Here is a 16,295-nt window from a genome sequence, read left to right as displayed (position 1 = left end):
CTGTGCTATCTAGTACAAAGATGTGAAATAGCTGCGTTTCTGGTTAAAAACATAAGAAATCTGTACAATATAAGCAGTTGTGCACATGAGTTGTGCAGTAAGAATAATGTTCAGATTTGAGGCCTTAAATAAATACCCTGGCAGTCGTCTCTTGCACAGGTGGAGTTGAGTGGTCGGGCAGGGGTATGTTATGATGTATAACGTCCCAGAAGGACGGATGCAGCCCTTTTAAAACAGGGCTCGACAAATCTAAAAAATCTCACTTGACCTGCAGGTCGAGTGAGTAGACTTTTCTACTCGACCTAACAACAATGCACTCGACCCACAATTGATCGCAAAATGGACTATTTTCAAAACATTTACAGCGCCAACAACCCAGGAAAACGTTGCGCCACCCAAATAACCGGCAAATTTCATCCATTTACCTCCCTATGTGTGTATCAAAGTGCTGTGGGGAAGGTTTCTGCGAACATACATGGCAAAAAAATACCTTATAAACTTTAACATGTATACAACATATCAGGCTGGCACTTACTTGTAGTGAGGAAGCTGATGCTCAGACTGAGCTAAGGTTTGCGTTCTTCAGATCGCTGCCTTCTGTCCTTCCCTTTGAAATAACTTTATGGCCAGAGTCAGTGCTTGTTCTTTCAAAATACAGCATTAGCGCTCCGTCAGCTTTGAGGCAGATGAATGTAGCTCATTTTGTAATCCGTTTATGCTGCCAAGTCCTCAAAGTTTCATTTACATTGCTGTAGCTGTGGCAGTGTTTAATATGTATGAAAAAAGTGCCAAGGGCCGGGTTAGGAGTCCATGGCTTGGCAGTTCGGGCTGGGCTGTTCCAATGAGGCACAGGGGTCATCAAGACTAATTTCCATATAGCCAGTCCTGAACTGGGGTGGGGAACAGTGAGCTAAAGAACGATGATGGATTCAACCCAGGTCTGTGACTGGGAGTTCAGTCAGTGTCTCGAAAGGAGACAAACAGCTCCATGGCAAATTGTCAGAAGTTTTATTTAATAAATTGGTCAAGACTGATTTGCATAGCCAGTCCTGAACTGGGGTGGCGAACAGTGAACTAAAGAACGATGATGGATTCAACACAGGTCTGTGACTGGAGTCAGTGTCTCGAAAGGAGACAAACAGCTGCCACCATGGCAAATTGTCAGAAGTATTGACAGACACCACAGTGAATGGTAAAACACAAAAATGCACAGTTGTTAAGGACAATGGTGCTGATTTGAACAGAGTAGCATTAAACTGAGTCGCTATCTTCTGAGTCAGTAACAACAGTGTTGTTTTGACAAGGATGTTTGTGGCCCATAATATGTCTTGTTCCTGGATTTGCTGAAAGCCAATGCAAAACGGCTGGGTTTGGATCAAAAGTGTCTAACTCCGGCCCATCTACTTGGATTCGCATTAAAGTAGACATGGTATCACTTTTAAGGGACGTACGGAGCTCATTTTTTATTCGGTTCATGCTGCTAAACCCCCGTTCACATATTGCTGTTGTTGGACTGATGGAAAGCATGATTTCTAAAATTGGAAGGACATTTTTAGGTTTTGCCTAGCGAAAGCTGCGCTCTGCGCAGCTTTTCGCGCAGGCGAAATCCTGTTGAGAACTGTAGGGTGCTTTGGGTCGGCCCTCGTCATTGATTGGCTGGCTCCGTAAACGGAGCCTTGCCATTGGACGAGGGGCCTGTCCGTCAATGCCGGACCAGACACGGGGGCGTTCCTGACATTCTTTGCCTTTTGCCGACGTCACGCGACGCCGGGAACGCCCCCGAGTCTGGTCCGGCATTGCCGGCACTACTGCGTCTCTTCTCCCCCGTTTCCCGCCCCGTGACTGGCCGGCCGGCCAATCCTAGCGCGGCCGGCCGGAAGTGCCCGCCCCCCGCAGCCCGGGGGAAGAAGGAAGACGGCAAGCAGTATGGCGGCGCCCGCGGGGCTCCCGTGGCCTGGAGGGAACCGCCGCCGTCGACGTTGCCGGTCTCCCATGCCGAAGAGGGAGACCGGAGAAGTGCCAGAGAGATTTTAGACGTTGCCGGTCTCCCATGCCGAAGAGGGAGACCGGAGAAGTGCCGCCGTCGCAAGGTGCAGGTGAGTCGATTTGTTTTTTTGTATTTTTTTTTCCCCTCCTCTCTTCCCCTGAGGCTCCTCCCCCTCGCTAAGGCTCCAGCACCCCTCCGTGTCCAGCAGCAAAGGAAATGCCACTCGGTCTTCAAGGCGCTGTTGGGCTCCCAGTCAGGGCTGCGGCCGAATAGAGGCATCGGCAGGCGAGCCGCAGCCTCCTTTGTGATCCCTCCCCTTTCTTCTTTCCTTCACCCTCCCATACATGTCTCCTGTCCCTCCACCACACATTATTGTGTATCTTCTGGTCTCCCCTGTGTCTCCCTCCTTTCTTACGCTATTTCACTCCTCTCGTATCCTGCCGTTTTCTGACCTCCGAAACCTCTTTCCACGATCTTTCAGCTTAGGCCTGACCCCACCCCAATTCCTTTGCCCCGCGTTCCTCTTGTTTCCATATTTGTTTTCTTACCCCCAACTTTTCCTTCCTTAAATGCTTCTCCCTCAGACCTCTCCCTCCTTACTTTCTTCAAACCCCTCCACCCCGCCTCCACTCCCCGGCGACGGTGCACCACTATCTCACAGGTGCCCCGCCCCCCTTCTATCACCTTCACACTTCACCTTCGTCCTCTTGCCTCGGACCCCCACCCCACAAGCACTCTGCTCCTCGAGGTATACGGGGGGGGGGTCTGTTGTGTCCTTGTGTAATGTAACTGGTGCTTCATGTAAAGCCTCCAAGACCTTCGGTGCGAGTTCGAGTTACATAAAACTGAAAAAACAGCCACAGGGCCGCTGCTGTGGGCATCACCAAAGCACCCCCGTCCTCTCTGCAATCAGAATTCACTGGTGTGTGAAATCTGCGCTACAGAGAACCTTCAAGAGGTGTCAGCTGTGAAGAGGGGTCACAGAGGGAGGGGCATAGGAGTCAATGCAGTGCCAATTTATACCCAAGGTTAATTTATAAGGGAGAGTCAGACCTGTGTCCCACCCCTACTTACTAACACGGTGAATGCCACATTGTGCTATATCTAAGCATGTAAATAAAATAAAGTGTTGCATGCAGCACCTCAAACCCGAAGCATGCCCATGCACATTGTGCCACCCACACTTCCGCCAGGTCAGTGCCCCGCCCTCCTCTCTGTGGTGTCAGACCTCACTCGTGTATGAGGGTGTCCAGCAGGAGTGTGTCAGATTCCCCCAGCTGAGTGTGGAGCACACACAAGACAATAACTCGGACACCTGGTCCCCGAGGGGTGAAGCAAACTCTCCCACATTGTGGGTGGAGCTCTCTCAGCACATATTAATAAGATCAGCAACATGCTTTCTTATAGCGCTTCATACCTTGTTATTATGGTGAGCCAGTGAAGGGAACAAATCCCATCCCTGACCGAGAAGTGTTAAGGGCCAATCGGGCTGCTGCAATATGGGCTATTTGAAGCTAATTAAGGCAGGAGGCATTAATGATGAGGTATAGAGAATTGCAGTAATCCAATTTCGAGGTCACCTGAGTGATGATGACAGATTGGTGCAGTTCCATGAAAGGGTGGCTCTGTGTAGGTGGCTGTGTGTGTGAGGGTGGCTCTGAGTAGGTGGCTCTGTGTGTGCGGGTGGCTCTATGTGAATGACTCTGTGGGTGGCTCTGTGTGTGTATGTGGCTCTGTCTGTGTGGCTCTGTCTGTGTGTGTGTGTGGCTCTGTGTGTGTGTTTGTGCTCTGTGTGTGTGTGTGTGTGCAAATGCAATAGGTCTCGCATTTGTGGGAGATTAAGCTATTGGCATTGTAAATGACAATGCCATTTATTTATCTGTTTTCAAAACCAACACATAAATACAAAATTTGTCATTTACAATGCCAATAGCTCTAACTTTTACAAAGGCGAAACCGTTGCATTGTAAATGCTTGTTAACTTCTTCTGGGCGTTTTTTCAATAGCTGAGTGAAGAGGGATACAGGCTGCAACATCCTCCGATGAAAGACGTACAGTTTAAAATCTAGCCACTCTCCAGGGGCAGACTGAATTTCTTCATCAGTAAGTACCTTTTTGTAGTACTGTACAAGGTCCTCAAATTCTTGATCCCCAAAAACTCTAATCTTTTCAACAGAGTCTGGCCACAAAGTAAAATCAAAAATGTTAAACAAAGAAAGCGGCTTGCCTGAGATGTGCTTCAGAAAGCGGTCACTCATAAAAGAAAGAGCATTCTCTATTAACTCAATTGTGTCTTCCTTAACACTAGTTTCATTAGAGCTGCCTTTTCTAGCAGGCTTTGCCTGTGTTAGTAACGGGACCCCTGCGAAATTTCCATCTTTAAAAAGCAATTGAAATTGTGTTAGTGCTTTTCCTGGCTTTGTTTTCAGCAGTATTAGCTTCTGTTGAAGCACCTCGATTCTTCTTGCAACTTCAGAAATAAGAGTATCATCTTGTTGAAATGCCTTAGACACTTGCTGAAGCAGCTCTGTGAAGTCTATCATGAAGTGCAAGAAATAAAGAAACTTCTCCGATTTCATGTCATGAAGCAATCCTTTGGCTTTGTTTGAATATTCATCAGTACCAGTAGCAAGGTGCTCAAGATGAAGTACTGTAGCTTCCCAGTTTGTCTTAAGCGCTGTTACTGCCCTGTGCTGACTTGCTACCCATCTGATTTGCTGCAAGCCACCAAAATGTTGTAACTGCTCTTCCAGATTATCAGCTATCTCTTTAAGTTCCCTTCTCCGCTTTGGTGAATAATAATATAGTTTGAAACATCCTTTGAGCACCTCTTCAAATTTGGATATGTATGAACTCTTTTTTTTTAACATCACACACAGCAAGCTCTAGATTGTGAGCTACACAGTGCACAACTGCAATGTGATTGCAATTGTCCCATCCTTGATTCTTGGAGACTTCGTCCAGTAGCTGCTTCACAGCACCAGATTTAGTACCGAGGTTCACAGCAGCTCCATCTGTATTCAGACCAATGCATTTCTGGCTCAGAATATCCAGAGATATGCCCATGCTTTCCAGGCCAACCATAATAGCATTTTTCACTCCCGACGAGGTGGAGTTTTTCATGCTGACAATGTCACACAGATGGGTAACAAGGGTGCCTTCACAAACGAATCGTACATAAATAAGTTCCTGTTCCTGAATTCCTTTGTCAGTTGAATCATCTGACAGAACACTGATGAACCTAGCATTTTCTATTTGGGATCGAATTGTCATTTTTAGGGTCTCGGAAATTGCTATTACAAAGTTACGGCATGCATGATCAGTCATATAATTTTCGAAATTCCACTCAGGATTGTTCTTTTTCTGCAGTGAGCAGAGTTTTGGAAACTTAATAAAAGCCTCACCTTGTTTTGCAATATAATAGGCTGTATTAAATAAAATGTTTAAGTGCTGGATATTTTTTTCATGCATTTTTGTGATTGATTTGGCTATGCAGGTCTCCTGTGGCTTTTGAATTGCAGCTTCATGTAATATGCATTTTTCATGCAATTTGCTCTTGTGGTGCCATTCCAACGTCTGCCTTTTGAATTTATCTGTCACACCAACATATAGGGAAGACTTAGTATCTGCGAGATGAGGAAATTTCCTGCAAACTCCACAATACAAAACTTGAGATTTTTTAAAACTGGGCTCTAGGTCAGCAGCAGCTCCGTTACTTTCCTGTTCTTCAATCACTGCCCTCTTGAAATCTTCAAGCCATTTCTGTTGTACAACTCTCTGTCTTTTTTTTTTATCATACTCCCTTTGCTTTTGGTGGATTTCTTCTAATGACTTCCTTTTCCCAACTGCTGAACTCTCTCCTGCATTATTCATTGGAGTATTAGCGCCAGTGGTTTTTCCGGCCAACCACAACCTGATGTCTGCCATTGCACTCTCTGCCTGTTGTCTGCCTTGTCCTCACTAGTTAGCCAGCACTGACTCACTGCTTCTGTCCGCTTTGAGCTAGAATCAAAAACAATAACTCACTGTAACTAATTTAAAAATATTATAACTTGAAGTTTGTACAAACTACAATACTGGGTTAATATACATTTGCTTTCAATAATTAATTAATGATGGTTCCAAATATACACTTTTAACTGCATCTGATCAGATCTGTAACTCACTGTGTGGCACTCTCAGGTTCGCACAAAAGCACCCCAATTTGGAATGCGCTTTAATCAATGGAACTGAACGATGTGCAACACCAGTGCAGCTTCTGAAATACTCACTATTGAGACTCACTAAGTCTGCTCTTGAGTATTGCGGGTTGGGGGAGCCGGGTTATACCTGTTCAGTAAAACTAAAGGTCTGCCTGACGCTTCCCCCTCCCAAAGCCTAACTCTGGGCCTAAACGTACATTTTTGGGGGGAAACTGGGTGGTAATTAGTGGTCACACAATCTGCACAATCCGCACCTTAGGTGATGGTGACACTGTCTTGCGAGCAAAATCAAGCAATGAAGGTGAAGAAACATACAAATAAAGTACACCAGCATAGTAAACATTGTTCTAATGCAACTGATTTGCACATAACGCTTTACAGATTCATTTACAACATTCATTTTCAACTCACAGTGACATGTTGCACAAATATCGAATCTTATTTAAAGAAAAAATTCAATCAGTGCAGCGTACTAAGCTAATTACCAAATCAAGCAATGAAGATGAGGGAAACATATCGTAAATTTACCCCAATATGACAAACTCGGATATAAGATGAAACTGCTGCACAACACTAGAAATGGAAGGGCACTAACCACCAAGCATCCAGTAACTCACAGTGATCCCCACGAAGATGATGATGTTTGCAGTTTAAAGAAACCATGTGCTCCACGGCTAAGCCGAAACGCTGTTGAAGATGAAAAAGGAAAACGTAGACACAGAGCAGTAAGCTTCTAGTCTCTAACTAGTTTAAGTGTTTACCATATGGGAGCAGTATGCTATTATGTAATCAATAAAGCTCTGCCTGCTGGTGGGCTATCAGATGACGAATGGCTTCATTTTGTTGAAAATGTGGTAACCAACACCCTCACACGCTTTTCAATGACCACAGCATAAATGTATATTCGGGGATTACAGCTGCATGTCATTTGAAAGCACCAGTTTACACCATTGTGCCCAGTGTTAATCCAGTCAATTAAGTAAAATATTTCTGATAGACTTAGTTTAAAAAGGACTGGTTGGTCCCATTTTATAGATACACTTTTATTTTCAGCGTCAAAAGTAAGGAATGGCAAAGGAGAGACTTCCAAACTCTTTGTAAACTCAGACTTAAATCCAGGTGAATCAGAAGTGGCCTCTATGGCAGCGTTTGGTGCCTGTGCGAAACTAGTCATCAAGAAGTCATCAAGAAGTCCACTGCTTCGGAAACCTAATGATATGTGTAAATAATGACATGAATAAGGCAACTGACAAGGAAAGGTCTTTAAATAAAAATTTACTAACAAGTTTGTTCAGATAAAAAACTCTATTTCAGTTAATAGGTGTTCATTTTAAAAGAAAACCACATGTCACACATACAAATTACAAAATTATAACATCACAATGAACAATTTCAAACCAAGTCTTATACAATTATCATAAAAATAATAACACAAATTATTAAAAAAAATTCACAATAGGTGGCAAACAATACTCTCGACGCGCGTTTCGGCGTTTCTGAAAACGCCTTCTTCAGGAGCCACGATATTACTCTGAAACACATATGTTAAAAATATATATATATATGAAAATTCATTCAATTTTATTAGTTTACAGTATACATCAAAAACAAATTTGTTCCAAACATCAAAAGCAAATTTATTCCAAACATTCAATTTCTATCAGTGTACTTAATTTAAAAAAAAGAAACGAACAAACCTATAGACTTAACTTTTCAAAGAAATAAATATTCGCCTTTCCCATTTATTTCTTAACCATCTAGGTACCAAACATGATGAATAATCGATCCTATCTTTATTTGAGCAGTTGCTAGGTGAGTCAATTAATGTAAAGGGGGTGTGGAAAAAGGGCCTAGCAAAGCCAAGTCAATGCCACCCTTGACTCGCCACTCGAACCATTTGTACAGTCTATTGATAAAAACTCGTTGTCCTTACTAGACTACTGTGTATTTCTTATAGAAAAAGGGACAAATCAATCTTTATTCGATTTAGATATAGTCTCCTACATCGAGTTAATGTACTTACTCGTTGAGAAACTGGATCTTCGCACAGTATAGTTATTTCATATTCTCTTTCTAATGTGTCTGTTAATGGTAGAAGGGATATACCATACAATATCTGCGGATTCAAAGGAGGGGAGGGTTTTATTTATCAAATGTTAGAAATTTACAAAATAATATAACGATTTTGCTCCACTAATATCAGAGCTCTGATAATTGAGTAATTTAATCAGCAACCTAACAGGTAACCACTCCATGGATATCTAGAAATTATGGATAATCTTTGTAGGCAAGGAAAAACATTTCAACATATATCGTTGTAGTTTCCCTAATTTAATTGCAAGACCCATCGCATATTCTCTCGAACTACATAGTCTAAAAAATAAAGTTGGGAATGACAAAACTGACCGCACTATTATGTGTGCAACAATTCCTAAATGTATCCTATTATTATCTATCGATATGCGTCATAACGGAAAATGCATTTAATAAATGAATTGCTTACCTAATTAAAACTTTAAGAGAATCGTTAGCGTATCTTGTATATTTTCCTCGTTTCAAAATGACCGCTAGATACTATTTACGAAGGACACAAAATATACAAGAGGCACAGCATAAGCTACATTGGCTCTAATATAGATAATTTACAGGTTTATAAAAGAGTCACAATTGCGCAATTATCTTGTTTAACAAAGGTTGGATTAAACTTGCATGTAATTATTTTAGGGCGTTGCTTCTCGCCAATTCACCGTGATAGAATCGTTTAAAAGAAGGTATTATCGTTCCCTCGTTCCTATATAGGGAGACGGTAAACCGCTTGATATGATCTCCTACCCAATAAGTCCTTTTTTTTGGATTTAACAGGTATTTTCTGAGGAGACACAATATGTATGATAGCCCATGTTATTAACGTTAAGTTGTTCATTTTACGGCTAAAACAAACCTACACATATTTAAGGTACTAAAGCAAATTCATTAGCAGCTCCTACCTTTAAAAAGGAGATGGAAAATCGATAAAAATAGAGCCGCGGCGCTGCAAGGAATGGCTGCTGGCGTCTCCCGACCGTTGCGAGTGATGTCATCTGTATTACCTAAGCAGTCCTTCGTTTTTTTTTTTATTTTTTTTTTATTTTTTTGTTCAAATCTGTTTTATTTTGAACACAGCGGTAAGCCTACAACCTCATGTCGAGGCCGGCCGCGTATGATATAGTTCTTTGAGTGCGGTGCCAGAGCGGCCGGGGAAAAAGCTTTAACACAGCGCCTTGCCTACAACCCTCTCAGGAGGGCCGGCCGCACGGCTTACAGATGCAATGTCGAAGTGTTTGCCGCAGGCAGGAGGTTATCCGCTTTAGCAAGTAGGATATGTGAAGGGCGGATAGCCCACCTGTCTCTAACTGCCCAACGGGGCGCAACAGTCTCAGAGAGAGACAAGTGCCAGAGTGGCAAGTAGGAAGAAAGAGAGTGGGAAAGACCGAGAACCCTACGTGTGGACAGAGAGGGGGGGGATAGAATGCCGGGTAAGCAGTCCTTCTTTTAAAATACCCGCATTTAGAGTTACGTGCAACCACGTGAACAAGTCCGTCATATGTTTAAAGCTATATACTTCAAAACATCTATAGCGTAACCGAAAATTAAGAAAATAATAAATAAAGCATCCCCTAACGGGCAGTTTTTGGAAAAATTTCCTGGCACGATGAGGTCATTGGCAGTTACCATATACTGGTTAATTACCATATACTGGTTAATCGAGAACTGTATATGTAGCAAAAAGATTCCTGTATATCTTTGCTACACTGGCAAAGAGATTCATTTGTGTAGATCATGTACATTAAGCTACTTCAGATGTATAGTACTGTTTTTTTTTTGTTTGTTTTTTGGGGGTATACAATTATTTCGTGGAAAAGTATTACAAGGCAAGAGAATATTTACACAATTGCATTCTCCCACGGAATATCGCAGTTCAACCCTTTATTGAACGTGTTTAAAACAAAAATCCAGAAAACTTCCCTTTTCTTCCTGATGGCACATCCCCCTTTACTGTCAGGTGTTCTTATTCTTCCGAGGAAGCGCCATTGGAAGTCATCTGGTTTATGATAGTTTTCGAGGAAATGCTTTACTAATGGTGCTGTTAGTTTGTTGGTCTTGACCGCGGACCTATGTACAGTCAAGCGAACTTGAATAGGCCTGTAAGTTTCGCCGACGTAACCTAGGCCGCACACACATCTTATAAAATAAACTACGTTGGTAGTTTTGCAATTCCATATGTCATTTGCCTTCGCCGAGAACCCATTGTGGGTACACTCCTCGCCACTGATGATATTGTTACAGGACTTACACGAGGAACATTTAATTGTTCCACGTATTGGGAGATTACTTAACAACGATCTCTGAATAGGACCCATACTGGAATGTTTGGTATTGAATCTTGAATGGACAATTTTGTCCTTCAAGTTCCTATTTCTTTTATGAGCAAATAGTGGTTTTTGTAATTTGCTATTCGAGGTCGGATTACAGTTCAGTAAGTGCCAATTGGCATTAATAATCTGCCATATACGTCCATTCAATGTAGAATGTGTAGTGACACATACAAGTTGATCTTTGACAACTTGTTCTTTGGGGATTAACAAGGCATCGCGATCAAAAAAACGTGCTCTCTTGTAAGAACTTCTTATAAGCCTGTGTGGATACCCACGATCTAGAAACTTTTTCCGCATAATGGATGCCTGCTTGTCGTAGTCTTCAAGGTTGGTACAATTTCTACGCACTCTTAAAAATTGGGAAAAGGGTATACTCTCGCGTTGACTTTTAGGATGGAAACTGCTAAAATGTAGCAATGTGTTGCGAGCCGTACTTTTCACAAACAGGTCCACCTCTAGTTTGTTGTTGTTCTCACGGATTAACAAGTCCAAAAATTCGACCTGACTGACACTGTATTGAGCTGTAAATTTTAAATTTTCGTCAGTCAAGTTGATCCATTCTAGGAATTCGAGTAAAGATTCATTCCCATTGGTCCAGATAAAAAAGATGTCATCTATATATCTGGACCAATGGGAAATAGACTCAAAAATGGGTGCCACCTCATTATCAATGAATTTGTCCTCAAAGGCGGACATATAGATGTTCGCTATTGATGGGGCAACAGAGGCACCCATACTCACTCCCTTGAGTTGGCGATACAGTAATTCGCCAAATTCCATGATATTCTCGGTTAAAACAATATACAAACAGTCAATCAAAAATTTCTTTGGACAAATTATATTGTATTTATCAATGAACTGATCGGTTGCCCTAATGGCTTCATCAATAGAAATATTGCTGTACAAGGACGCAATGTCCATTGTAACCAATATGTCTCTATTTGGGACAAATTCCAAGTTTTCAACTATATTAATCATATGCCCTGCATCTTTGACATATGATTTGATTTTAGGAATAAGTGGTCTCAAAAAATGGTCCACAAATTTGGAGAGGGGTTCAGTTGGTGTACCAATTGTCGATGCAATAGGTCTGTAAGGCGGGTTTATTGCATTCTTATGTATTTTAGGGAGACCGTAAATACAAGCTGTTTTGTTTTTATTAGTATTTAAAAATTCATGTTCCTTGATAGTAATGTCTCCGTTAGCCAAAGCCTCATTAGTTAGCAGTTGAATCTTTTTTATGATGTTCTTTTGAGGATTAGAATTGATTTTAAGATAGGTAGAGTTATCACTTAGCATTGTAATCATGCTGCACTCGTTGTCACAGGAGTCCAACACGACAATGCCTCCTCCTTTGTCGCATGCTTTTATAGTCAATTTTTTGTTTTCTGCTAATCCTTTTAGGGCTATTGATTCTTTCTTACTCAAGTTATATATAAGTTTGGGAATGAATTTGAGAGACCTTTCTAGTTTTTGTAGAACCACCAATTCAAATGCAGCCACCTCGGGACCTAGCTGATCTAAACCTGGGCTAAAGGTGGAAGGTAGCATTATTTCTCTATGTCTTATTTCTTCATAGTCATTTGCATTCCTATCCTGGAAACTTTTTTAGCCTAATTTTTCTGAAAAATAATATAATATCTTTATACAGATCAAATGTGTTTACATGTGCTTGTGGCACGAACGAAAGGCCTCTAGATAGCAGGGCTTCACTATGATAATCAAGTTCCATAGAGGACAGATTAAAAATGGGCATTACATTCCCTGACCCCAATACTGTCTGTTCCGAGTTTCCCTTATAAATTGGGGTTCCTGCTGTTGGTGTTAATGTTGATGTTGGTGTTGTTGATGTTGTGTCTGATGTTGTTGCTGTTGGTTCGTTTGAAAGTTCACCCTGGTTTGTCCTTGACCTTGAAATCTCACTCTGGGACGGCCTCGTCGAGGCCCTCTGTTGGATAAAAAAGGGCGCTGAAATGGCCGGGGACCAGCATAGGAATTAAACCCACCATCAGGCTCGTAGTAATTACCATTTGAGCTCTCACCTTCAGAGTCTGACGTGTCTGTAAAGTTATTTACTTTCTGTTGGACATTTCTAGACTCATCTCTATAGTGGTTCTGTTGATAAAAATCCATACCTAAATAGGGATATGCTGTTTCTTCAGTATAATATCTTTTATCTTTGTTCAATTTTTCTGTTTTACGTTTATTAAGATAAGTGATAAAAGATTCAAGGTCTCTATTACAGTCTGCTATTTTTTTCATTGCCTCTTCTACCCCATCTAGTTGTTTGAGCTTCTCTTCTAGATCTTCAATTTCAGCTTTAATTTCTACTGCTAATTGTTTTGATGTCTCAACGATCAAGATCATGAGATCGCGAGAACACCTATTAGCTATGAGGCTCCACTTTTCTAGAAACGGTCTGTGGTGTACAAATAAACCGGGTGTATTACGTACTCGTAGCCCATTTGGAATAATGCCTGTTCTTAAATAAGAAAGCATAAATTCCCCGTGGGCCTCCATACGGATTAATTTCTTTTTCAGTTCTATTAATTTTTTACTTTCATCATTACCTCTAGCGGTGGGGTTGATGTTGCTCGTGGAAGCTGTAATACCAACCAATGTAGCAAACTCATCATCAGTAAAGCAAAAACCTAATGAACCTGACACCCAGAAAAACACAATTCTATATCAAACAACTTTCTAATCCAGAAAAACACTATTTCTACTCGAGAAAAACACTATTTCTCCTGCGGGTGGACAATGAAAAACGGCAGATTTGTTAGAAAGGCTGCTACCCAATTACACAATTACGAGTAAAACCAAAGGAGTAAAACCAAAGGAAAGCTAATGCAAAGTTGCAGATGGAGTGCTTTCAAGCAATAACCGGCACAAATGGATTATCCTGCAATTGTCTCACAAGAGGTAGTGCTAACCTTCCCTGACAAAGCTAGACATGATCAACTTGTAGGTAAACCTTGTAAACCTTGTACAGGGTATTAATGATCGGAATAATGAGCATCTGGAGAACATGAGTCACACAATGATTAGCCAACTGTTACATGCTCAACGGACTCACTGTGCTGTGTCAGGCTCCGTGAGGCAGCCTGTGTGATTACTGCGTCACAGATAGCCTGTCACTGGGGTGGACCGCCACGTCCCCTTTTGCTCATTCTTGTACAGATTATTAATGATCGGAATAATGAGCATCTGGAGAACATGAGTCACACAATGATTAGCCAACTGTTACATGCTCAACGGACTCACTGTGCTGTGTCAGGCTCCGTGAGGCAGCCTGTGTGATTACTGCGTCACAGATAGCCTGTCACTGGGGTGGACCGCCACGTCCCCTTTTGCTCATTCTTGTGTCAACGGTTAGGTTGCCAACTTGGAAGAAAATGTGCTCAAACATAATTCAGATATCATATTTGAATCTAGGATATTAAAACAACAAAAGGGCTAATCTGAAAAATAACCCAGTAATGAGCCAGGACGGAATATCCATGCTGCTCCATGAAACATGCAAGAAATCTCCACTACAAGGGGCCCATACAAATATTTAGAGCCCAGTGAGACCCGCCATAGACCATGAACTGCAGAAACAATATGTACTGTAAGTGCCTCCAGTAGGGGTCAGGGACTCGGATTGTGTTGATGATGCTGGTGCACTAAGAGGAGACTTCCACCTTTTCTCCAATCCACAATAAACAAGTAGTTCAGGCAGAGGTTCAGTGCATATATACCTATTGACAGCAGTAACCGTATATTCATTAGTGTCAGCATTATTCCTTGAACTGTACTGCCTCCGACAGTAATAGCAAGGGTAAGTAAGGAGGATGCTTCTATTTAATCTCGCACCCGATATACCCGATTGAAGTCCAAATAAGAGTAACACAGGGGTAGTAGAAACTAGCAGATTCAAACTAACAAAGAAAATTATGAAAAACGAATTTACGGGTACTGTTCACCACAGTAGTACATTGATTGAGGGCTGTAGGACAGGAGAGGGGCTAGCGATAACAGTGCGATTAACAATGGGACAAGTAATAATGAGCCCCCTTTCCAATTGTCAAAGAGGAATTGTAGAATAATGATACAGGAATAACATCCCAGTCTGAAGTAGCAAAGGAAGGGTTTCCATTTCTCCAAAATAGAAAACAAGGTTTTTTTTGTTAGCTAGACAAAAGAAAATAAAAGTACACAAGGTATGATACGATATCCATAAGCTATGCTGCTTACATTAATAAATCACACTCACGGACTGAACTCGCACACAATACAGGCAGCGGCGCGCAAAGAACAATAGCTCAGCGAAATCAAAAGACATTACTGCTCACTGTGATAAGTTTTGCGGTCGGTCTAAATGAAATTTAATGTAAAAACTGACTCACCTCTGCCAAATCGTCCCGAGTCCCGTCTCCACCGAGGAGAGCGCGTGGTGGCGTGCTACGTCACTGCTGCACTTTAAGCAGCACAGCGCGGGGGCAGGCCAGGGCCGTCATTGGTAGCGCTTTCGCGCGCTACATGATTGACGGCGCTGGCACCCAAACAATACATGTGCATGATGCCCCCTAAAGCCTTCCACGGCGCACCGCACCCGCGTGATGTGCATGATGCCCCCTAAAGCCTTCCACGGCGCACCGCACCCGCGTGCATGATCCACAATGCTGCCACCTAGAGCCTTCCATACGCTACTGCACCTACCACAGAGGCACTCGCCAGGCCGGTCAAGTAGGGCTTGAAACTGACTCGACCTGCACAAAATTCACTCGCATTTGCGAGCGGGCGAGTACATTTGTCGAGCCCTGTGAAAGGCTTGTGTCATAGGTCTAGGAGTGGGTCAGAGCTGGCAAGTTTTCAGTCTGCTCGTGTGACATTTCCACATTTGAGTATGCCTATGGGTGACATTTTCATTTCTTGGGTGTGGCACGTCATCACTGGCAATTACAGTGCACTGTGTTTTTCCTGGATACATCTCATGTATCTGAGTACAGGGCTCTGTCATTCATTCAGATTCAAAAACTTCCTCATAACAACCTCTTCAGTACGCCTGATCTGTATCAGTACAGGCAGTCTTTTAAGCCCAAGCGTATAGTGCCAAGTGCCCCTAACATTGCCTTGTCTGGGACCAGCAGTGCGCAGCTATAAACCTATGTTAGGAAACCAGATATTGCAAGTCCAAGGCTGCAAAAGGCTATTGGCTTAAAGCCAGGAGGGTCGAACGAGTCTCTCGAAATAAGGGACTTTTGGCACCCATGCTGGCACATCCCCTCTTCAAACTGCACACCCCTTCCCCAGGGGTAGAGTCCAGGCAGGCTCCCTGGTGAACTGTCCACCCATTGTATCCCTGCAGATCGATAAACATATACGATACGTGTTGGACTTGGGCCTTAGGGCAGGTTCACCCCTAATCTTTTTGCTTTTATTTGTGACCCTGTGTAGTGATTTTTGGGTCTCTGCGCACTTTTTCCCTGTGTCCCAGAGTGAAAGTGCGTGCGTGTAGTATGGCTGGCCTGCCCTCCCATAGGAATGCATGGGGAATGTGTGTGTCCCTGGTAGTTCCTGATGTGTGGGGAGTGCAGGCTCGAGTTTGGTATGTGTGAACTCGTGGGAATGAATGCTGCGCGATGGTATGTGCGGCTTGTATGTGTCTAGAAGGGAAGTGCTACTTCTGGACATTGATGTATGTGTGCA

General features: G+C 42.6%; 2 protein-coding genes across 2 annotated transcripts in view; one reads left to right on the top strand and one right to left on the bottom strand.

Moving 5' to 3' along the window:
* The window catches only part of OSBP (oxysterol binding protein), a 460,407-nt gene that overhangs the window by 46,078 nt on the left and 398,034 nt on the right, over nucleotides 1-16,295 (top strand). The gene's annotated exons all lie outside the window — the stretch shown is intronic.
* On the bottom strand, nucleotides 237-7,877 carry LOC144769308 (zinc finger protein 862-like). The gene is made up of 2 exons (XM_078653380.1): nucleotides 3,970-7,877; nucleotides 237-1,563 (listed from the first exon to the last, which is right to left on the bottom strand). The coding sequence occupies exon 1, from the start codon at nucleotides 5,912-5,914 to the stop codon at nucleotides 4,820-4,822; it is 1,095 nt and encodes a 364-aa protein (XP_078509506.1). The 5' UTR covers nucleotides 5,915-7,877; the 3' UTR covers nucleotides 237-1,563; nucleotides 3,970-4,819.

The sequence above is a fragment of the Lissotriton helveticus genome, chromosome 1_1 (genome assembly GCF_964261635.1).
Source record: "Lissotriton helveticus chromosome 1_1, aLisHel1.1, whole genome shotgun sequence".
NCBI lineage: Eukaryota > Metazoa > Chordata > Amphibia > Caudata > Salamandridae > Lissotriton > Lissotriton helveticus.
This window is presented reverse-complemented; position numbering and strand designations above follow the sequence as displayed.

Coding starts and splice junctions, on each gene's coding strand:
- LOC144769308 (XM_078653380.1), bottom strand. CDS start 5,914: ATGGCAGACATCAGGTTGTGGTTGGCCGGAAAAACCACTGGCGCTAAT.